Here is a 23,846-nt window from a genome sequence, read left to right as displayed (position 1 = left end):
GGGCAGCCTCCGCGAGTGGCCGCGCGTTGCTGCGCCTGCGCTGCTGCGGAAAGGGGGCGGCGCATGCGTAAAGAGCCCGTCCGGCCTGAGGCGGTCGGTATGGCGGCCAGCGGGAAGTCGTTCCTGGCCGATGCGGGCTATGGTGAGCAGGAGCTGGACGCTAACTCCGCCCTCATGGAACTCGACAAAGGTGAGGCCGAGCGCGGCTGGGATTGCCTGCCTTGTAGGGTTGCCATTAGGGTCGTCGGCTTCCCCTCTCTGAGGGGCGGTGTCGCCCCGGCCTGCGGTCCCCAGCTGCCAGGAGCTCGGTTTTGTACCGTGAGCGGGGGTGTGTGTGTGGAGAGGGTCTTGGCTGGGGAGGAGCGTCGGTGTCTGCAGTGATTGTTGCTGTCGCGTTCAGGTCTCCGGTCTGGGAAGCTCGGGGAGCAGTGCGAAGCCGTCGTTCGTTTTCCCAGGCTCTTCCAGAAATACCCGTTCCCTATTCTCATTAATTCAGCTTTCCTGAAGTTGGCTGATGTGTTCAGAGTCGGGTAAGTAGCATCAGTCTGTCTTATCTCTAGCAGTGTATTGTGTCTTGGAGTGCTGCTGCACAGGAGCTTGGGCAGTTGTGGTTTTTTTCTACGTGCATGATAGTACTGCTACACTGAGGGCGAGTTGTGCTTGGTTGAGGCTTGCTTTCTTTGTCCTTAGTGGGCTTAAGTGTCCCTGAGTTATCAGTGACACAGTTCTTTTCCATCTGCCCTGACATGAGGATTCACTTGCTAATTGGTGTTAATTCTACTCCAAAGACATGTTCCAATTTGTAATTAATAAATAGGTGAATGATCCCATGTGCAGATTCCGTCTCCAAGGAATGTTAATAACAAAAGCCAAAGTGTAGCTTTTCCAAGTGCCTGATGTGTAAATAATGCATGTGGTGGAATTGGAACTATTTTGTCATAGCTTACAAGGTTATCTGTAGCTGTTAGCTCAAAGAAGGAGAAGAAATTCACTCACACCTGGCAATAGCAGTTAGACTTTTCTGGACATGCTTTTCTATCAGATTTTTATCCCTAAGTGTGCACAAAACACATACCCAGTATCAGAAGGGGGCTACAGGGATGCTGGAGAGGGACTGTAGTGATAGGACAAGGGGTGATGGGTTCAAACTGAAACAGGGCAAGTTCAGGTTAGATCTAAGGCAGAAGCTCTTCCCTGTGAGGGTGCTGAGGCGCTGGCACAGGGTGCCCAGAGAAGCTGTGGCTGCCCCATCCCTGGCAGGGTTCAAGGCCAGGTTGGACACAGGGGCTTGGAGCAAGCTACTCTAGTGGAAGGTGTCCCTGCCTGTGGCAAGGGGGTGGAATGGGATGTTTGAAGGTCTTTTCCAGCCCAGCCCATTCTATCATTTTATTAATTGCTTGACACTACCTATACTAGAAGATAAAACAATAGTGTGGCTATAGTTTCTTTTTTATTCTCTTAGTCAAATATAATGTTTCTACAGCGTAGACCTTTCCTTGTTTTAATTTACTCTTAGAAGGTTGTTGTGGTTTTTATGATACTTTCATATTTAGAGTACTTGAATATTTATTATAAAACAGCCTGATAAAGAAATGTGTCTCCTAACAGAAACAACTTCCTGAGGCTCTGTGTGCTGAAAGTTACTCAGCAGAGTGAGAAGCACTTAGAGAAGATCCTTAATGTGGATGAGTTTGTCAAAAGAGTTTTCTCAGTAATTCACAGCAATGATCCAGTTGCTCGGGCCATTACACTTCGGTATGTAATGATGTTAATGAACCTAATGTTCTTAGTGTGCTGGTCTGGAATAGCAAACTACCAGCAATGAAATTTAGGAGGTGTTTTCTACGTTGCTCATAGATTTAAAAGCAAAGACATTTGTGTTTAATGGTGGTGAATGATAAAGATCTGAGATCAGAAGAACAAGGTTATTAACTATTGGCAATGGTGAGAGGTTTGTGGATGGCTTCAGGCAAACTGGGATTTGCAGGACTGAAATTTGGTATTCTGAGGAGTAAAATGAACCTCTTCTATGCATAACCCAGAGAGTAGCTGGATGTAATGTATTCTATGTTGCCTATGGTACAGTTAGGCCAGGACCAAAAGGAAAGTGTTCCCTTACATGTCAAAATTGTTATGCTTCCATCTATATTTCGTTAACGGTTGTCATAAAAGATTACTGCTTGTTGGTCTCTGGTCAGTAACTTCGAAAGAAGTGCCATTGTATTGTTGATTGCTTTGGGCTTCCTGCAGTAATATAAAGAAACAAATAAAATTAAGCTATCTTTTAATTTTACTGTCTTGCTGCCTTGGTGTCTGTGTGTCTAGCAGTGTGCAACATTATTATCTTAACTGCATCTTCCAGCTCCTGTGCAAGTGAATTCAAATGTGACGATAGAACTTTTCTGTCTTCCTTTATATTCTTTTCTTCAATCCATCTAGAACTGTTACTGGTTTCACTGTTGATAGATGGGAGGCATTAACAGGGATTTGTTTGAACTCCTGTGTCCATTTCTTTCTCCTTTCAGTATTTTACGGTTATGCTTTCATGCTCTGGTGTCTCAGAAATCTGTAATTACAGCATATCTCCATGTTTTATTGTAGTTCCACTTCAGTATTCTAATGGAAGATTACAGTTGTTGACTGGTATAGAGGTCTGCCTGTACAGACTATCAGAAGCCCCAGGAATCTGCTTAGTTTGAAAAAGTACTTAAATTACAAACCAATTCATGGGATGCATCAGGTGAAAGGTTAAAATGGCAGTTGCAGCTGAAAATCCTTGTTGATTTGGTTTTGTCTTCCTTAAGTAGTGTTGGTAAGGAAGAATGTGCTGGAGGAAAGATCTGCTCAAACACAACTTTGTGTCTGTGGAATTGTAGTGCTAGACAACTCTGTGTAAATATTTGCATGTAACTCTTGCAAAAAGTACCATCAATGCAAATCCTGCATTTGTTCTTTAGGAATTGGATTCATTAATTGGATTGTGCTCAACGTGTCCAAAACAGTATCTTTGGGATATTGTTAGCAAAGTATAGACCGATTTGCTCCTTTTTTAGCAGTTACACAAAAGGTAATGCACTATTCCAGCTAATAACTTTATCTCACGTCAGCAAAAGATCTTAGAAACAAATGGTGTAAATCAGGTACTTGTTTGCTCACGGTAACACTCTAGAAACTTTGCTTTCTTAGTGTGTGGTAAAAACTGCCGAGTGTACAGACATTTGTCACTTAGTTTTGCAGCCTGAATTGGGAAGAGAGTTAGAAATGGTGGAAACACTTCTTTAAATATTGTGTGGGGTTTTATCCCCCCATACTATCACACTTCTGAATTTATATCCCATAATGTGTACTTCATGCGTGTCTGAAAAGAGCCATCAGTGCACTTTAGCATTAAATTCCTTGTGTTTGTACCAGAGCTTGAATGTAAAAGCACCTTAAAAAAACTTGTTCTGAGTGCCATAGTGGGATGTTTCTCACTGTGCCCATTTCAAGGTGAAAGGTATCAAGCTGTAATTCATGTTTTATTAAACCACTGCTATAACCCACATGATAAAACTTGTTACCTCCTAATTATATGCTTGCTTTTAGCATTATTGCTCTCTGCAACTGCCTGACAGGAGGATGCAGCTGCACCAGGGCAGGTTTAGATGGAGCTGAGGAACAATTCCTTGCCCAGAGGGTGCTCAGGCATTGGAACAGGCTGCCCAGGGCAGGGTTGGAGTCACCGTCCCTGCATGTTTTCACACACAGTGTAGACGAGGCCTCAGTGCCATGGGGCAGTGGTGGCCTTGGCAGTGCTGGGGAATGGTTGGACTGGATGAGCTTAAAGGGCTTTTCCAGCCTGGTTGATTTTATGATTCTGTTTGTGCTCATCCACATCTGTTACAGAAACAAATATATTTATATCAAAATAGTCTTTTAACCAGTCCTTCTCCGTTTCTGTTTGGTTTCATCTTGCATTTCTTCATGATCACTGTTCTTCCTGATTTTGCTGTGATCCCTTTCTGTAGGATGTTGGGCAGCATGGCATCTATCATTCCAGAAAGGAAGAATGCACATCACAGTATTCGTCAAAGTTTGGATTCCCATGACAATGTGGAAGTTGAAGCTGCAATATTTGCTGCTGCCAATTTTTCTGCACAGTCAAAGTAAGATGTCATTTCTGTTTTCAGTTTTTCATATCACAGAGAATGGAAACTCCATTAGCACTGGCATTCACAAACCTTTGGTAGTGCCAACCATGTAATTTTTAGCAAAACATTTAATTGTGTGGAATAACAATATTGTAAAGAAATCTGAGCACAAGTTTAACAGATATTTCTTTTTTCTAAAATAGTAATGGAAAGCTCGTAAATATGGGAATGCAAAGTGGAACAGCAGCTTTAATCAATGATTATTTTACATAAATCATATTCTGGAACAAAACATGGTGCTGCTTGTCACTTTGACATGCTCTTGGAAGCTTGCATTTGATCATGCCCATGTGCAGGGTTGCCAAAAGAATCGGATCTTGGCAAGCAGTCTTTTGTGAAAGCTTTTATTGTTAAAGCACAATGTTTGGTAGGTCAATTGAGTTTTATTTTTAACGATTTCCCTGTTGTATTTATCTCACCTGATGCTTTGTCTTTTCTTTACAGGGATTTTGCAGCTGGCATATGTAATAAAATCAGTGAGATGATACAAGGTACATGTGTATATTGAGTGATAAAAGGGAAAACCTAATTTCTGTGAGAGTTCTTTATTATCCTTATGTAAATATTAGACGCTGTTGCCTTTATCCTCAAATAATTCCTGGTTTTAAATGAAATTAGCTAACCATTAATCTAATGCCTGGCTCTTACATCCTCTTAAAATCTAAGTTGTCAAAACACCTGTTTGGTAAAGAGTAAAAGCTCATCTATAGCATGATGAATAAACTTGCATCTCCTATCACAGATTGCTTCAGGTGAGTTAATCATAGAATCATTGAATGGTTTGGGTTGGAAAGGACCTTAAGATCACCCTGTTCCAACCCCTTGCCACAGACAGAGACACCTCACACTAGAGCAGGTTGCTCCAAGCCCCTTTGTCCAGCCTGGCCTTGAACACTGCCAGAGATGGGGCAGCCACAGCTTTTCTGGGCACCCTGTGCCAGCGCCTCAGCACCCTCACAGGGAAGAGCTTCTGCCTTAGATCTAACCTGAACTTGCCCTGTTTCAGTTTGAACCCATCACCCCTTGTCCTATCGCTGCAGTCCCTGATGAATCCTTGTAGCCCCCTTCAGACACTGGAAGCTGCTCTGAGGTCTCCATGCAGCTTCTTCTCTCCAGGCTGAGCAGCCCCAATGTTCTCAGCCTGTCTCCATATGGGAGGTGCTGCAGCCCCTGATGATCCTCGTGGCCTCCTCTGGACTTACTCCAACAGCCCCATGTCCTCCTTATGTTGAGGACACCAGATGTGTTACCTGCAGTGAAGCAAGGAACAATCTCCAAGAACTGTAGAAGTGCTTGGTACTACTCTTCTTATGCTGGTAGATCAGTTATTTGGAGCTAACACAGGTTTCTGCACAATCTGCAGTCAGCAGTGGTAGCAGTGCAGACAGTTGTGCCTCAGTACTGCCAAAAGCCAGTACAAAGGACTAACACTGCCTATGTTTCTCTTCCCTGTTGTAGGTTTGGCCACACCTGTGGACTTGAAATTGAAGTTGATCCCTATTCTACAGCACATGCATCATGATGCTAGCCTGGCCTCCAGCTCCCGGCAGCTGCTCCAGCAGCTGGTAACATCATATCCCTCTACCAAGATGGTCATTGTTACTCTGCATACCTTTACTCTGCTTGCTGCTTCTTCTTTGGTTGACATTCCTAAGCAGGTAATTCTTCCTAATTATGTCTTTCAACATTAAGTACATTTAAAAGACCTCAGATTCTAGCTGATGCTGAAAATAAATTGATGGATATGCTGGGATGGTTGCTTGTATGTGCTATAGAGAAAGAATACCCTGAAAACTGCTGCTGCTTTCATATTTTTTGCCCTCTCTGGTCCCATTTCCAGATAACCCCTTCACACACAGGAAACCTTCTTTACAGGTCATGACCTGTGTTTCTTTAAAACAACTGAGATTGAAATCAACTAGGACCTTGACATCAACCCTGACCTACTCTGAAAATGTCAACTTTACCTGTAGAACCCAGGCTTCACTTCTCACTACTGTGCATTCTCTTAGGTCCTGGGTGTGTGTTTTGCCTTCCTTGCATGCAAGCAAAGGAATATTTCAATAGCAGAGAGTGCATTTAAAAATATATTTCTTGAAGAACTCTGAGGAGGTTGAATCTGTTGCTACAATTCAGGACTACAAACCAAGGTTGTGGGAAAACAGTGATAGAAAAATACAGTACTTTTATGTTCTGATAATGTGCTTTGTGGGCATGATTTATGTAGCAGGTCTGAACACAGTGACAATTGAGACTAACTAGTCCTTGTAGTCATGAAAGTCATTGCTTTCTTTCCATCCTCTACAGCTATGAAAGGCTGGTGTCTGTTACTGTTAAACCAGTAACATTGATCTGTCTGAAACTTCTTTTTTGATATGGCTGATTTTTGTATTTCAGAGGATGTTTCAGTAGTACTGAACCTAAGCCAACTGAAACAGCATTAGAACACTCTATAGGCTTTTTTTGGGGTTTTTTTGAGTAAAGAGTGGTGATTTATTACCTTTATGAGGTAAGATTGGTGGTTTAGGCTGTATTTCTGTAACAGAACAGCCAACGCTGCTTTAAAGTGATATAGCCAGGGTGGGGATGGAAAGCAAAACCATGGTCAGCATGTTCATGCTTTTTCACGTGCTGGCTATTCCATCTTTCCATCTCTGTGAAGTTTCAGGAAAAGAACACCACAAGGGACATGCAGTTAAGTGCTATTTAATTTGAGATCAAGGCTTCAAAGGGGGTGGGTAGGGGTTGGGTGTGTTTGGGTTTCAGGGGTTGTTTTTGGCAACTACATAGAAGATGTCTGTGTTGCTGTCTGTTAACTGCAGCCACCCAAATTAGCTTCAGATCCCAGAGTAGTTGCTAGTAGCATAATCACAACAGTATAAGGTTTTTTACTGAGCTTCTTGGAGATATTTTATGGTAGTTCTGAGGGTGTCAGAACAGCTTTCAAGGCTTCTCGGGTATGCAGGATGAGAGAAGGTAGAGAAGGATGTTTGAACAAGCAGAGCAGCATGGTAGAAATCAGCTGTCAGACTATTTTAGCCTGCCATGGCTTTTCCATGTGGTGAGCAGTCAGACAGATATGGCAAGTTAGTTTTGGCTGAGTATGCTCAAAATTCCTTCACAAGTACCTTTAAAAAGACCTTCCTTCTAGTAGCATCTCTCTTAAACAGTGAATTTACTTTGTTGCAGATCCAGCTTTTGCTGCAGTACTTGAAGAATGACCCCAGGAAGGCTGTGAAGAGGCTTGCAATCCAAGATTTAAAGTTATTGGCCAACAAGACACCACATACGTGGAGCAGAGAAAACATTCAGGTTGATACATTCTTTAAAGCTATAGCTTGTTATGGGAATTTGCAATTAGTTGCAGGATTCTTTCCAGAAGAACAATTTTGGAGGTAAACAAACTGTTACAAGACAAAATAATAATGTATGTCTCTAAGACTGGAGAACTGTCTTAACATCTTCACCAGTCAATGAGAACTGGTAACATTTTTGCAACTGATTTTTAAGTAAGAAATAACTTGGAATCGGTGTTTCCTAGCATATGAAACCCGCTGTCCTTTTTCTGCAAGCTATGTTCTAGGTCTACTACTAAAACAGATGCTTCAGGACATGACTTCTAACTTTTCATTTCAGTATATAGTCTATTTTGACTCTCAAAACTTTTCACAGCCAAGTGCAACTAAACTTAGAATACAGATAGCTCATGGGACTTCCTTCCCTCTGGATCTTTTCTCCTGCTACTCTTTAGGCACTGTGTGAATCTGCTCTTCACACTCCTTACGACAGTTTGAAGCTGGGCATGCTGTCTGTTCTTTCCGTGTTATCGGGGACCATTGCCATTAAACAGTACTTCAGCACTGCTCCAGGTGAGAAAACAAGATCATATGATTATCTCTAGCATTTTGGATGCTTTGACATGTCTGTCTACTGATAATCAGTTTCATCTAAACATTCTGTAGTGTGTTCTTAAACTGGTTTTGAACTTCAGGATACTAGGTGAGAGTCAGAATGTGTTCATCATATGTAAACTTAAAATGGGATACTTGTATACCCATAGTCATGGTCTAAGATTTTCTTCTTGATTTTGTGGTTAATGTGCTTTATGAAAGATTTTCTTACCTTTGGGTCTTATATGCCCTCAGTGATATGGTTTAGTGGTGGTCTTGGCGATCCTGGGGTAATGGTTGGACTTGGTTATCTTAAAGGTCTTTTCCAACCTGGTTGGTTCTATGATCCTTCAACTTTTCTTCATCAAATGAAGAAATGTAATGCCTCCCAAGTGGCTGTCCTGCGTTCTGCTTTGAAACCATGGATTTGCATAGTTTTTGAGTAGCGTGAAGACTTAATGGTGTGAGTGTGGGCTGGCATATTATCCTGGCTCAGTGAAGCTTTGCCACATTTGTGGGAATGACCTGCTTCAGTACCAGGTGAACCTTTCTGCCTTGTGACTGTATTTTGAAGAAATAGAGTAGACATTTAAAAGTGATTCAAGGTATCTTGTTCTTAAAATGATGATCACATCGTTTTCTTTTTCTTCTCAAAAGCCAGACTGCCCTAATGAGTCATTACAAGCCCAACTACATGGGCTGCAGAAACAGAGAAAAATAGTACATCCTCTTCAGTCATTCTGGCATGTCTTAATAACTAATATGTTCACCAACTTTTTTAATGAGATATAATAATTCTTAAGGCAGTACTTCTCCAAGTCCCTGAAACATCAGCCTTCAGACGCAGATATTCTTTCTTATCTCTTAACTTGTATAGTCTTCAGGAATGGAGGGAGAGCCTCTGTGTGTGCAGAAAGAGACACTTTCATCCTGTCCTTTAAACATAAGAAATAATCCTAAATCAATATAGATTTTCTGTAGAAATGTACTTGAAGAGATCTGTGGTGCAATTGCAGACTGTGCTGATTTATGTCCTGTTTGCCTTGTCTTTGTTTAGGAACAGCAGCTACAACTGCGAGGTCATTTGATTTAGTAAAACTGGCACAGGAGTGCTGTTACCATAATAACCGTGGTATTGCAGCTCATGGTGTGAGAATTCTGACTAATATATCAGCCTCTTGTCAAGAGAAAGGTAAATGAAGGCAAGGACAGCGAAATGTGTCTGTTTACAGTTAGGCTTATGCACTTAACATGTGTTAACTGGTTGTGTCTGAGAACCTGTCTGTAAATCTGTCTGATCCTTCATGCTGGTTTGGGAGAATGGGGCCTGTAATCTAGCAGAGACTACTCTGTATGATTTTGTGAATGGTTAGAAAGATTCCATCTGTGATTTAGAATTGTTTGTCAACCTTTGAAAACTCTTAGCACAAAGCTTGTTGCAAAAGAATAACAAGGCATTTGGAAGCCTTGGTCCAGATGCTTACGCTCTACAAATGCCACAGCTGGTATGACTGCAGGATAAGTTACCTGAGACATGGAATAGCAGAATTGTTTCCAATCAAAATAAGGTGAGGCAGAGGTATTGGGAAGATACTGGTCATGAATGCACCACCAGTCCAAACATTATAGCACCTGTGGTCAGAAAATGTAACTGAGAACTAACTTACTCTGTTTTTCTTTTCTTAGATCTTCTGCCTTTGGAGCAAGATGCAGTTTTTGGCTTAGAAGCTCTTCTTGTTCTTTGTAGTCAAGATGACAGTCCAGGAGCTCAGGCAACCTTAAAGGTGACATTCTGTTGTCTTCCTCTAGCACAGCTGTAAGTTTTACAGTAATATTCCTCTCAGAGGAACAGCTATAGTAAAACATGAAGTTGAACGTGGCATGGAGGCGTCTCTGGAGGATAAAGAACACTGGAGAGAGCTTGCTCTTTGGAGATGGGGATGCAATGTATATGATTACAACGCTTCTCTATTATTTTAATTTTCCCACTTCATAAGCTGCTCCTGGTAATTTTATCCAGTTATTTTCCTATAAAGGCTGGTGGTGTAAGAAAGATTAGAATTTCTTGAATTTATCTTCTCTATTTCTCCAACCATACTTGCAGATAAGTGTGTCTGGCTTTTTTAGTTTTAACTAGACATTATGTTTATTGTACCTGTTGGTTGTATGAGTTGCAGATCACATTAACTTGCATGGTGAAGCTGGTCAAGTGCCGTCCTCACCTGAGCCAGTCAGTAGTTGAATCCCTGCTGACCCAGCTACAGAGTGCCCAGGATGCTGCCAGGATTCTCATGTGCCATTGTTTAGCAGCTATTGCCATGCAGCTGCCTGTCCTAGCAGATGGGATGCTAGGAGACCTGATGGACCTCTATAAATTAATTGGACGATCTGCCACAGATAAAAAACAGGAACTCTTGGTAAGAATTCCTTCTGGTAAATAGGCCTTAGATTCATAGAGTCATAGAATCAACCAGGTTGGAAAAGCCCTTTAAGCTCATCCAGTCCAACCATTCCCCAGCACTGCCAAGGCCACCACTGACCCACGGCACTGAGGGCCTTGTCTCCACGGTGTGTGAACCCTTGCAGGGCCGGTGCCTGCAGCCCTGCCCTGGGCAGCCTGTTCCAGTGCCTGAGCACCCTCTGGGGCAGGAATTGTTCCTCAGCTCCATCTAAACCTGCCCTGGGGCAGCTTGAGGCCGGTTCCTCTTGTCCCATCCCTTGTTCCTTGGGAGCAGAGCCCAGCCCCTCCTGGCTCCATCCTCCTGTCAGGCACTTGTAGGGAGCGATCAGCTCCCTCCTGAGCCTTTTCTTCTCCAGACTGAGCTCCCCAGGTCCCTCAGCCATTCCCCATCACACTTGTGCTCCATGCCCTGCCCCAATTTCTATGCAGACTACTGCGGATTGATTTTAAAAGCCACCTAAGTAATTTGTTATGTCCGAGTTGATGTGCCAGTCTATAGCCACTCTTTTCAGTTGTGCTTTAACTTTTGATGACATACATTCAATGTTGAAATAGCTCATGGCTGGAGCTGAACTTTTTGTAAGTGTATTCCATTAGATTTTCCAGCAGGTGGCACTGCTTAGACAAATCCAGCTATTGAAATTAATGGGATATCTGTAAAATAATGCTTAGAGAAAAGCAAAATGGCAGTTAGCTCACTTCATGTCTGGTAACTCTCATGCACGTGACTTAATACACTCTAAGAGATAAAAATGTTTTATCATGTCTGTTTGGAAATTAATTTGAATTTTAAGGAGGGAGTTACAAGCTTCTTGTTACTTCATTCATTGCATTTGAAACATCTCAGTTAAAAGCCACAGTAAAGATTCTTTAAATGAAAGTGACTTTTATCTCCATTAGTGAAGCTACTTAAATAACTACTTAAAAGATACATGACTGAGAAGTTCCTGACTTAAAATGGTTATGTAATCTTCTATGTAGTTTTGAATCTAAAATCAAACAGATCATTTCTGGTAGCTTAGGAAACAGAACTGGCTTTTTCTTTCCTTTTTTTATTTAGCTCCTGCTATATAACCTTCTTCCTCGCCATTCTTTATTAGGTTTCTCTCGCCACAGTGATATTTGTTTCCAGCCAGAAAGCTTTATCTTCAGAAATCAAAACTGTTATCAAACAGCAGCTTGAGAATACCTCCAATGGATGGACAGCCTACAGGATAGCTAGGCAGGCTTCCAGAATGGTAAGTGAAATACCTGGGGAAAAATGATTTACTGCGGTTGGAAGGGTGCTAGTGACTTCTTTGAACTGGAAAAAGAAAATAAGGAAAATAGTAGGACTTGGGAGGAGGAAATGAATGGGGAATGAGGAAAATTCCCTGGAATGCTGATTAAGATATATGACACTTAGGGCAGTCATCCCATTGGGATGGTTTTTCACTTGTCTTTTTGAAGTATTTGAAAAGGAAGTAATGATCTGATACTTTCTTGAGCACATGCCTAATCTGCATTATCTAGCTGTTCTTTAGAAGCTGATATAGGCCATCCTGATGTGTGCTTCTCTTCTTTTCAATGTGATGAAAGGAAGAAAAAGATACTATTTCCCTTTTCACAGGCAGGGTTAGAATGATGTAGAAACCCTAGTATGAGATGCTGTCGTAAAAATTTCAGTATCTGTTTCTCATATTGTTGAATTACCTTGTGTAAATAAGTACTATACTTTTTTAGTATAAATATATATGCACATAGATAAGTAGATGCACAGGCTGCTGTTTCCATAAAATAAGCATTTGTGCTTTATTTATTGTTAGGATTATCATGATCAAATGATTTTAAGAAATTTCACTGTTTCTAACCTTAAAGTAAGAGTAGTTCTGGAGATGTTACTGTTCTCTTATGTATATTTGTGTCATAGAAATGCCCAGCCTTCATGAATGTCCCCTCTTAAAAACATTCTTGTCATTGCAGGGCAACCACGACATGGCCAGAGAACTGTATCAAAGCCTGCTCACTCAAGTGGCATCAGAACACTTCTACTTCTGGCTGAACAGCTTGAAGGAGTTCTCCCATGCAGAACAGTGTCTGACAGGTCTGCAGGAGGACAACTACAGCTCGGCGCTGTCTTGCATTGCTGAAGCTTTAAAATCCTATCACAAAGGAATAGCATCACTGACGGTTAGCACAGATATACTTTAGTGATGATTTTTCTGTATGCTGTAGCATAGAATCACAGACTGGTTTGGTTTGGAAAGGAGCTTAAGATCTAGTTCCAACCCCTCTGCCATGGACAGGGACATCTCCCACTAAACCACGTTGCCCAAGGCTCTGTCCAGCCTGGCCTCGGACACTGCCCAAGGATGGGGCAGCCACAGCTTCTCTGGGCACCCTGTGCCAGCGCCTCAGCACCCTCCCAGGGAAGAGCTTCTGCCTTAGATCTAACCTGAACTTGCCCTGTTTCAGTCTGAACCCATCACCCCTTGTCCTGTCGCTGCAGTCCCTGATCTGTTTGGTTTCTGTTCTTAAACCTCTGAAAGTTTTTTGATATTTGCCTATCTCTGTTTGAGAGGACTGCAGGGAAGAGCCAGTTGTAACACACTGCATCTACAGAGAGAAGATCCTGTAGCTCAGCCAAGTGTGATTAGCTAGACTTCATCACCACCACCCCTTCCTGCCTTGATCAGATCCTGTGATATGATCTCACAGACAGAGACACATCTGGTTTTAAAGTCACAGCACTTAAAATTTGCCACTCCTTGTTTTGGCTGAATAAACACTATTGTAATAGTCAAGCCTGGACTTTGTCTACATTGACTTCTATCTTCTCAAGATATGGAGGATTTAATTGTCTTCCTCCCTCCTGCCGAGTTCATGTTGCTTTCTATTTGACCATGTAATCCTGTGGAATCCTAACAACAAGGCAACACCAGTTTACTAGGAAGAGGGAGGACAATCAAATCATCAGAATTCAGATGGTACCTGCTTTTCTGCAAATGCTTTGTTTCTCTGGAGTGGCGAAAATAGCAGGAAGCTGTGTGATGGCTGAGAACGTTAACAAAAAACCCCATTAATGAATATGGACCAGCTCCCAATGTGAAGTTGCTTCTTAATGAAAGACAATCCAGCTTCACACAATAATTTCATATTTAGTTTCCATGAAGGAACCTTTATGTGCAGTTCTTTGTCTTTTGAATTAAGCTGCTTTTTTTCAGTTACTGGAACTGTCAAGTGCTTTGACAATCCAGATATTATTGTTTAATTAGGTTCAGATACTACTGGTTATTAATAAATATTCCTCAAGAGGCAGGAAGGCTGTAAATTTTATACCTTTGTCTTCTGAGAGGAAGCTGTATTATTTCTGAAGTATTTGTCTTTAACTTGTTCGTTGAGTGAACAAGGCTTGTAGTTCAGCATTTCAAGATTTCTTTAATGTCTAATAGACACTGAGGGGGAGACCTCATCTAATTAGATGTTAATATTTAATAGAGGCAGGAAAATAACTGGCTTCAATAGGTCATTCTGTGAGTCAGTGATTTAATGAACCTTTCCCTAGGGTTTGGGTTTTTTTCTGTTGAAGGATTCCTGTCCTCATCAACCCTGCTGACTTCATTTCCTGGTTGCACATAGTGCTTTCCTGCGTGCAGTACCTTCCTTGTTGGTTGTTGTGGTCCAGAGGAGTAAGTACAGGTTTTTGAAGGCTGGAGAAAAGGAAGTGGGGTTTATAGCTGGCTGTTGCATCGCTCTGGACAAATTCCTAACTTTGTGTGTACCAGTTGTGAAAGGAGCCACTCACTGCTTGCATCTACAGCGACCAGCATCTCAAAGGGAAGTGGAGTGTAATGTGCACATAGTAGTCTTACTGCTGAAGACCTTTGCTGTCTCTTCCCTCTGAGTTTAGCTTTACTGTTGCTACTGTTTCAGTGTAGGGCATGACTCAGCACTGTTGGTACTGTAGAGCGCTATTAGTGTGTATGATGAGCCTTATGTAGCTGTCCACTTTGTAGCTGGAAGACTGTGTCAGTAAATCTGTTGTAGATGTTTGCTCAGCCCAGTTTAGCAATGATGAAATACTCGTCAGAAGATTTCTCAATGCTTTCTTGATAGACATTTAACTGTCTGTCTTGCACTGCTCTGTGCAACACCTTCTGTCAAATGAGTTAGTCCACTTGAAGAAGTCCCATTACTTTATGGATGCTGCGGGGAGGGCAGGGTCTTGTGGAGCAGATTGACCACAGTTCCCATGTGTCTCTCTGTGTACTTGCTTGTATAGTTAGTGAATTTTGACTAGGACCTGCTCTTTCTTGCACAAAACATGCATCTCATCTGGTAGCACTGTGCTTATTTTTCACTGCTGGCAGTCTAGTGAAGCTACAGAACTTGAACAAAGCATGAAAATAACCACTGATTAAGTAGCGTTAACTCCACATACATTGATAAGAAGTGATGCTGTTGAAGAGCTTGGCTGAGCCACAGAACTCTGCCATTTTCTAGAAAGAATTGTAACTCATTGATTGCCCATGGCTTATAGGGGTAGCAGATAAGGTAAATTGAGTATTAATGAGACAAGCTTGTCTTTCCATTTGCAAGAGTCAAGTCCAATTTGTGCTACTAAAAACGTCTGGATTTTCCGCTCTAAGTGCTGGTACTTTACTGTCTATAAAAGCCTGTAGTCTCTGTAGAGCAATTACAGTGCAGTGAGGTCTCCTACAGAGGGTTTTCTGATACCACCCTTGCAAAATCAACTGAACAGTTTCCATTCAAAAGGGCTTTCTTCTGTTTTTTTAATGCCCTTGGAGAGGAGAAAGCAAAGGAGTGGGTAAGAAGGGCTGAAGTAGCTTTATTTGCTTGAAATCTAGCTTAGTAGTTTAAAGTGGTTGCAATTGGCTGATGTTTCTTCTCTTTAGTCAGTAGTGAGCCAGTTCCTAGATGTTTTGTGAGTTTGCTGCTTTCCTGTTGGCAAAGAAAGGTTTTTGGAATGGGTTATAACTTCTTGCTTTCAGCAGTAACCTTTTCTGTTGACAAATAAGCAGGGGAGATGATGTGCATGGGTTTAACATGCTGCTATTCTCTTGAGTAAGAGATGGTCCTAGTGCTTTGTTTTAAGGAAGGCTTTTCCCCTTCCAAAAGAAAAAAGTGCACTCAGAATCCAGCAGTATAAGAAAAATCAGTGGATTTCTGGCCTAACTAGTATGAAATATTGAGTGCTGCAGTTTACCCCCGCCTTGGGTGTCCTGAGGTGCCGCAGATGCTTCACACATCACATAAAGTCTTAGGGAGCACTTCCACAGGACTGCATCTTCTAAACAACCACAGCATGTCTGCCCTCCTGGAGTTCTGTTATTTACTGTTCTTAGTTGTCACTGAACTCTCTGTCTTGCCTGCATCAGATGCAAGGTTGAGTGCCCTTGTAACATTCCATTTCACAAAATGCACAAGGTTATTGCACCTTCCTCCTGCTGCAGGTAGCTTCAGCCAGTTCCTTCTCTTCTGGCTGATGCAGGGAATCACTTTGTCAGTCCTTGTGTTTCCCTTCCAATTAGGTGTGCTCTCTCTTATGGATAAGGACTGTCTGGACTAATGTCATCTGACTAATGGCTTGGCCTTGGTAAAAGAGGAAATAGGTGCCCCAATAGTGTTGTAACAGCTTGAGTCACATTTGTTACAAGGGTGATACACTTGAAATAGAGATTAATAATGACTTCTTTGTTGTTTATATTCAGTATGATTTTAAATTGAGCAAATCTCTCAAATGTGTTTTAAAACAGCAGCTTTTAGAGTTGAATTCAGTTGTGGGATTAGACAGTTCAGTGCCATTGATTGCAATGTTATTTTATCATGGTTGCTTTTGACCTAGATTGCCAACATTCCTATTGCTGTGTTTCAGGCTGCCAGTACGCCACTTAATCCGCTGAGCTTTCAGTGTGGATTTGTGAAACTCAGGATTGACCTTCTGCAAGCTTTTTCTCAACTTATTTGTACCTGCAACAGCCTCAAAACAAGTCCACCACCAGCTATTGCCACAACGATTGCTATGACATCAGGAAATGACCTCCAGAGGTGTGGGCGCATCTCTAACCAGGCACGTGTTCTTGTTCCACTCTTGTGTTTGCCATGAATTTTGCTTCTCAGCAAACGTAGCTGATGAAAGGGATGAAAAGTGGTAGTGAATAGTTTTGCTGAATAGCGGGCCTTGGTTTTCACCTATAGTTATACAAATGTCTGCCTGTAGCAGGTTGTGTTATGAAGTTATGTACATGTGTTTTCTCATACATTCATGTGCTCAGCTTCCAAGATACGCATGTAGTAAGCCCCTTGGCAAGCTCAAACTTGCAGCAAGACCTTTAACACCTTGTTTTGAAACACCTCAGATACTGTGATTGCACTAACAAAGAATATATAATTTAGTATCCTATTGCAACCTCTTTTGGTGAGCGTTGGCAACAGACTTGCTACCATACAGAACACCAAGACAGTCTGCTTCTAAAATGCATGTAGTCTGCAAGAAGGCATCGGTGGGTAGTCTTTGAAGGAGCAGTTTGATTTACGTTAGGGGATGGTGGAGGTTGTTGGTGGGGTTTAGAGGTTGTTTGGTTTGTTCTGCTTTATTTTTAGCCCATGGAGGGTATGTTGGTGCTGTGTTACAGGAATAAATACCAGTTTAATGCGCAGATAACAGCCTGTCACTTTGGTGATTTTTCTGTGTGAAGAAGGAAGAACTTGGTATATCTTGCTAGAGTATGCTGGATGTGTGTGGGGTTGGTTTGTTTTGCTTTGATTTGGGTTTTTTTTGACTACCAACATTACCTCTGTAGATGAAGCACTCAATGGAGGAATTCCGGAACCTGGCTACCCGCTATGGAGAGCTGTATCAGGCATCTTTTGATGCTGACTCAGCAACTCTAAGGAATGTAGAACTGTATCCTTTTAAAAATCTTAGGATTTCATAGAATCAGCCAGGTTGGAAAAGCCCTTTAGCTCATCCAGTCCAACCGTTCCCCAGCACTGCCAAGGCCACCCGTGCCCCATGGCACTGAGGCCTCGTCTCCACGGGGTGTGAACACCTGCAGGGCCGGTGACTGCAGCCCTGCCCTGGGCAGCCTGTTCCAATGCCTGAGCACCCTCTAATTTGTTGACTTCCCTTCTCATGTGGAAAGAATGATGCTGAACAATCCTCTTTTCTACGGAGACTGGCACAAAATCATTTTGAAACAGTAACATAAAAATTAGGTACCTGTTGCTTAAAACCTATTTGGAAATAAACATCACCATACTATTGTTTGGGATTGCCTTATGAAGAAGTTAGGACACAAAAATTGCAACAGCATAAAATAGGGGATTTTCATGGTTCTTGGTCTGTTTACTAAAGGAGTAATGACTGTAGGATTACTTTGCAGAAGGTAGAGAAATAAGTCCAGTAACCATACTGCATTTCTTGGTTCAGGTGCAATCTTTCTAAGTCTCTTAACTCCTTAATATTAATGTCAGACAACAGCAGAGCTGCCTGTTGATTTCACATGCAATAGAAGCTCTGATTTTGGACCCAGAATCTGCAAAGTAGGTCTGATAGTTAACTCCTTTGCTGTTTATTTCTAAATCCCTAGGGGCTTTAAGCCTAGGAATTCAAAGAATGCTCAGAAGGTTTCTCAGTAGACCCTTCTAACTCCACTCTGGGCAGGCTTGAGGACCTGGTGCTGCTGTGCTGTACCTGGCAGGCTCTAGGGACTGTGTTTTGGATTCCACATTTGTTCTGATTTTCTGTGGGGAGTACTGTACTGGGCATGTTTTAAATACAGGCTTACATTAAAATAACCCCCAACTTTTAATCTCTTCTTTAGCCACCTATTTCAGCTTGTGTCATTCTGTGTTGGCTCCCATACCTACTGTTTTCACTTGTAAGCACGCATTGGTTTCCTTTAGAGTCCTGAAAATATATGCACTAAATCAGTTTAAACTCTTAATGTAAATCCATAACCTCTGACTCTTTTTTTAACTTTGAACTTATACCCACTAGGAAATGAAGTTCCTATGAATCGAATCCCTCTAAAACTCCCAGGCTGAGATTAAATGGAAGATAATGTGGATAAACATAGCTTTAAATGTGTGATTTTTTTTATAACTGGAAGTAAAAGTGAGCATCAAAGTGATCGTGCTACCCCTTACGAATTAAGCATTGCTTAGAAGGTGTATTGATCAGACTTGTAAAAAGGATGAAGCTGGGGACTTCAAAACATTAGGTGTATAGGAGATGGAATTGTATTCAAGGCGTGAGATTACAAACTTCCAGATTTAGTCTTACCTCTGACTGGTATTCTTGCTTTTTCTTAAGCTGTGAGACTTCTAAAAGCATTAGAAACACTACAGGCTTAAATAGAAGGTAGGGGTATTAAGTGTGCTGAGCCTGTTAGACCTCTAAATGCTTCAAGTGAGAAAGGATGGAGACAGAAGTTGGGATAAGATGTAGTTAGGGGTTTAAATGTAAAGGCCACATCTTATAATAGAAAAATAAGGAAATAGAGAAAACAGTTTGAACAGTTATTTCTTGATGAATTTTGAGTTGTAATAGGGGATGGTCTTGTTGGGTCTGTTTGGGTCATTACAAAGAGGAAAGTATGTCAGACACAGTGAAAAGTTTTGGGGTTTTTTAGTTTCCAGGAATACAGCTCGAACGGAACAGCACATGTTGAGAGCGAATATGAAAGAAGAATGATGTCTGTATTTAATCATGTACTGGAAGAAGTGGAATCCCTCAACAGGAAGTATGCTCCTGTGTCTTACTTGGCAAGTAGTGGTTTTAATTGTATATTCTGTAGATAAACCTTCCAAAACCTCAGCAACTCCATGTATCTTTAGTGGTCAAGAAACTGAAGGACACGCTTAATATAAGCTTTTTCTGGCATAAACAGTCTCTAGTGTCCAGCACCAGCCTAGCTTCAGTCTCTGAGCTGCTGGCAGTTAATACTGTGTTTTGTGAGTGTAGCATTTCTCTTATCAATGCAGGTCATCAGAGAACACAAAGTAAAGTGCGCTGAATGCAAACAATGAACTGATAACATACTCCTTTACAGGGCTAGTATGGTTTCATCTCTTAGTGAACATTATAAAGCTTGTAGTGCGTGTTGATGGGAACAAGGTAGTTCATTTGGCATGGCTGGCATCTGTTTGCCTAGTTTCTAAATTCAACAGTCCTTACCAATTCCAAACACAACAAGGAGTGAGTTGTGTGAACCGTAGAAAAGGTAAACCCTGTAAACTCAGTTGTCACTAGCTCCATGCAGTGTGGTGACTTCAGTAGCACTACCTTGGCTCATATGAGCCAGAAGTACAGTATAGTGTAGTGAGGGAAAAAAAGAGTAGACAGGAGGCTTAAAACTTAATTGTTACACCACATTAAGTTGTGATGCTTGGAGGGACTTGTTTGCTTAGAGGGGAATTGTTGTATGTCTGAGGTGTTGGGTGTGAGTGTTTCAAGCGGATCCTACTCTGCTGACTCTTAACACTATGACTGAAATGATCTGAATTGTTCTTTCCTTGGCCTCCTTGTTCTTTCCAGAGCATAATACCTTCTTCATCAAGGGGCAGAACATAAACAGAGAAGCTGAATGTAGTCATAAAATCATAGAATGGTTAGGGTTGGAAAGCACCTTAAGATCATCTAGCTCCAAAAAGGCTGTTATCCTATGACTGTATCAATATATTTCTGAACTTCCAGTGGAAATTATTGCAGTTTCAGTCCCTCAAGTGTATTTCTTTCCCCTATGCTATGAATGATGTATTTTTCTCAATGGTTTGGCTCTGTTTCTTGCAGCATACAGCTTGTCTGTGCAATGCTGTTATTGCATTGTTGAAGGTGCCCCTTTCATTTCAAAGGTACTTTTTTCAAAAGCTGCAGTCCACAAGTATTAAGGTAAGTACTGCTCAAATATGGCCTGAAATCTCTCTTTGTAGAGTCTGCCTCACGAGAAAAGCCTCTCTGGAGGCACAAAGCTTTGGCATTTTTAGTGAAGATACTTAACTGCAAATAGTGTCTGGGGTTATCTGTTAGGAATGACAGGAATCGTATGTACATACGGGCATTAAGAGCCACTAGACTGTGGCTTAGGCAAGTAGGATTCATTTCTTTGGCTGCCAAGCCTTAAAGAGAAAATCTAACTGGAATTGGTGTTGATTTTGAGCCTGCAAAGCTAAATAATGGTCTAGGCCTGGGAAGGCAATTTTGATACATTTGTATTGTTTTTCCTTTTCCTTGATAAAGCAATGTTTGCTGTCTTGGAAGAAAATGGTAATGTTTCTCAGGTGACTTGAGTAAGAATGGCTATATGTGACCTGCAGTGGTCATCATTTTCTTTACTCAAGTGCTCCTTTTGGCTGGGAAAAGGGAAACCCTTAAGATTTTTACTATTAACTCTTACTGCATTTTACTTCTTTGTTCAGCTTAGTATATACTTCCCTGGGCTATTTCATGGAAGACTTTATCCACTTCTCTTGAAGAAGTGCAATTAATGAAACTGATAGAAAGACCACATTTGGTACTGGTGTTGGTGCTTGTTAGTTATTATAGTAATGATCCTCAGATAGAAGTTTTGTGTTTCCATTTGCTGGTTTCCCTTCCAAACCCCTCCTTGGAATTTTTGCTATAAGAAGGTGTTCTGTTTCATCCTGGAATTGTGCTTGCTTTCCTGGAGGTATAAAATCACATTTGTAGCCTGTTTTCTTGTGTTTCAGCTTGCTCTATCCCCGTCTCCGAGGAACCCAGCAGAACCTATTGCGGTACAGAACAATCAGCAGTTGGCTCTAAAGGTGGAAGGAGTGGTTCAGCATGGGTCTAAACCGGGCCTTTTCCGTAAAATCCAGTCTGTCTGCCTAAATGTCTCTTCAGTGCTGCAGAGCAAATCTGGACAAGACTATAAGGTATATAGACAGAATAGAATCAGGAGTCTTAAGCTTTCTTGCTGTTTTTTCCTGCTCTTTTGTTTGCCTCTGGTTTAGCAGAAGTTCAGGTTGAAATGAAGGGGTTTTTCTCTGATCCTCTCACTCTGAGCAGTTGACATTCAAGCCCGTGCCAGACTCAGGCATAGTGTATGAGATTTTTAGGTCCGCTGTGCGCTGATATGTTTTTAGTAACAGCTTTTCCAAACAAAAATGTCTTTGTGATGTTCAGAACAAGTCAGGAATCTGCTTGGAATTGGGGGAGATTCAGCCTAGGTATATACCATATTAAACCGCAAAGGGGAAAAGGCAGATTATTCTCTACCATGTAGACTCTAGAACTTCTTTATCCTCATTTTAAGGGTAGATTTTTCCATTTGTTTATGGAACCTGGGAGGACATGATGTACAAATTAAATAGGACCTGAGGAGATGCATATAAAATGCGAGTCAACAGTTCTAGCAAAGACTGCATGCTCGGAAGTTACGGTTCTGCTGGTGTATGATGTTTAATGAGAAGCCTGTTTTGGTGGGTTTGGGGTGGTTGTTTTGTTGTTTGGTTAGGGTTTTTTTTTGGGGGGGAAGGAAAATGTTGCTTCTAGAAGAACAGGACTATGAAGTGTGTAATGTTTATCTGACTTGTTTAGTCTGTGGAAAACTAGAACCTCAGGGAGAAACAGACGTGTTAGCTACATTGTTTTTGTGAATAGGTATCAAAAGAATGCATTCATCAATGATGAAACATGTCAAGCTGATTCAAACATGCACATGCATTGGTTAGGAAAACTGAGGGCAAAGATTTTTCTCTGATCTCTCTCCATTTCAAATGGAGAGGAGAAAACTTACTTGAACAGGTTTCTACAAAATGGGATTTTAACCTTCCATGTGTTCTCAGATTCCTATTGACAACATGACCAATGAAATGGAGCAGAGGGTGGAACCACACAACGACTACTTCAGCACTCAGTTTCTGTTAAACTTTGTGATACTTGGCACCCACAACATCACAGTAGAGTCCTCTGTGATAGATTCAAATGGTATTGTCTGGAAAACTGGGCCTAAAACAACAATTTTTGTTAAGTCTCTTGAGGATCCGTATTCCCAGCAGGTTCGTCTTCAGCAGCAGCAAGGACAGCCGCCATCGCAGCAGCAACAGCAGAGAACAGCGTACTCACGGTTTTAATTCCCTGAAGGGACTCTATCCTGGTCAATGGCATTACAGCTTTTCTTGGACACTTTGATTTTTGACAGACCTACGATTTTAACCTTCTCCTACAAAATCTCAGATGCCAACTTGTGCTTTTTAAATGGTGTCGGATAAATTTGAACTTGATTCAGCAGAACCAACTCCATTCACATTTCCTTTTAATATCAGAATTTCCGCCCCATCACTTCTGTTGACAGATGTGTGGCAGCAAGCTCCACAAACTCTGACAGCAGGGGACACTAAGAGCCCTTTGACTAGTGCTTTCTTTGAGGCACGTAGGTTCTAATGTTAGGCTTGTGGGGTATCAGTAAACGCTTTGGCTAGTTATACAGAACTGAGTGTAATACTAAGTCTGTATCTCTTAATGTAAAGGAATTAGCAGGAATGTCCACAGGCTTGGGTTTTTTTTTCTGTGACATTTTAGTAGCAGCTTCTGGTAGGATGTGTATTACTGCAGTTCAGCAGCAGTACTCAATGCATACATCTGAAAGGAAAGAAGCTGTGGCTCACTTCTCATACGTAGTTGTAGAGGGATTTGCTGTCTGAGGAGTTTTACAAGAGGCAGAGTTTTACAGGTGGGAACAAGAATTGTTTCTCAGATGATACAGAAGAGATTACTGTGGTGTTTTTCAATCTTCCTGCATTTTTGGAAGGCTTTGGTTTTGGTGGGGTTTTTGTTGGTTCTTGGAAGAGAAAATTGCAGTTGTCATTTGTTGTATCTGCTTTGTTTTAAATAAGGAATTTTATATACCAAAGCTTTGTAATCTTGTGTACTCTTTGACCAGCTCAGTCTGTCTTCACTGTTCCTTTTACAGGATAACTTGAAGGAGAATTTTGCCTATACTAGAAATTGATGTGGGATAATTTTGGGAATATGCTGCTTCATATATTGCTTTTGTGCTTCTTTTGAGACATAAAAGGCTGAACTCTGCCTCTGTCTGGACTCTCAAGCAATAGAACATATAACGTATCCTTCACTTGGTCCTCATAAATAATCTCTGCTTATCACTCTGCAGGAAAGTAGGACCCACTTGAATGGGGAGGAGGAAGAGGTGCTTCTTACAGACTTCAGTTTGTAAGTGGCTTAGTACCTCTCATTGGAGCATAAATTTTCAGTTACTTAGTAAGTTCCTAAGATACTGTTACTACTTCAAGTTGATTTCACTGTAGAAGCTGACTAGA

General features: G+C 41.5%; 1 protein-coding gene across 2 annotated transcripts; it reads left to right on the top strand.

Moving 5' to 3' along the window:
* Positions 1–37: 37 nt before the first annotated feature.
* Positions 38–23,595, top strand: INTS7 (integrator complex subunit 7). 2 transcript variants are annotated; one of them, XM_065679371.1, is made up of 20 exons: positions 38–190; positions 401–530; positions 1,609–1,755; positions 4,008–4,145; positions 4,635–4,681; positions 5,649–5,848; positions 7,380–7,502; positions 7,942–8,059; positions 9,138–9,272; positions 9,767–9,864; positions 10,258–10,497; positions 11,642–11,779; positions 12,504–12,710; positions 16,417–16,611; positions 17,345–17,448; positions 18,018–18,086; positions 19,178–19,310; positions 20,338–20,436; positions 21,255–21,440; positions 22,353–23,595. In XM_065679371.1, the coding sequence occupies exons 1-20, from the start codon at positions 64–66 to the stop codon at positions 22,638–22,640; spliced, it is 2,922 nt and encodes a 973-aa protein (XP_065535443.1). In that variant the 5' UTR covers positions 38–63; the 3' UTR covers positions 22,641–23,595. The 2 variants fall into 2 exon arrangements, with proteins under 2 accessions (XP_065535443.1, XP_065535444.1); XM_065679372.1 differs by lacking the exons at positions 38–190; positions 401–530; positions 1,609–1,755 and adding an exon at positions 3,002–3,067.
* Positions 23,596–23,846: the final 251 nt, after the last annotated feature.

Source organism: Lathamus discolor, chromosome 5 (genome assembly GCF_037157495.1).
Source record: "Lathamus discolor isolate bLatDis1 chromosome 5, bLatDis1.hap1, whole genome shotgun sequence".
NCBI lineage: Eukaryota > Metazoa > Chordata > Aves > Psittaciformes > Psittacidae > Lathamus > Lathamus discolor.
This window is presented reverse-complemented; position numbering and strand designations above follow the sequence as displayed.

What these genes read in the sequence shown, in the direction of transcription:
- INTS7 (XM_065679371.1), top strand. Translation starts at nt 64, where the DNA reads ATGCGTAAAGAGCCCGTCCGGCCTGAGGCGGTCGGTATGGCGGCCAGC. An exon ending in TGCAGTCCACAAGTATTAAG is followed by an intron (nt 20,437 to 21,254) that starts GTAAGTACTGCT and finishes CTTGTGTTTCAG; the next exon opens with CTTGCTCTATCCCCGTCTCC. An exon ending in AATCTGGACAAGACTATAAG is followed by an intron (nt 21,441 to 22,352) that starts GTATATAGACAG and finishes ATGTGTTCTCAG; the next exon opens with ATTCCTATTGACAACATGAC.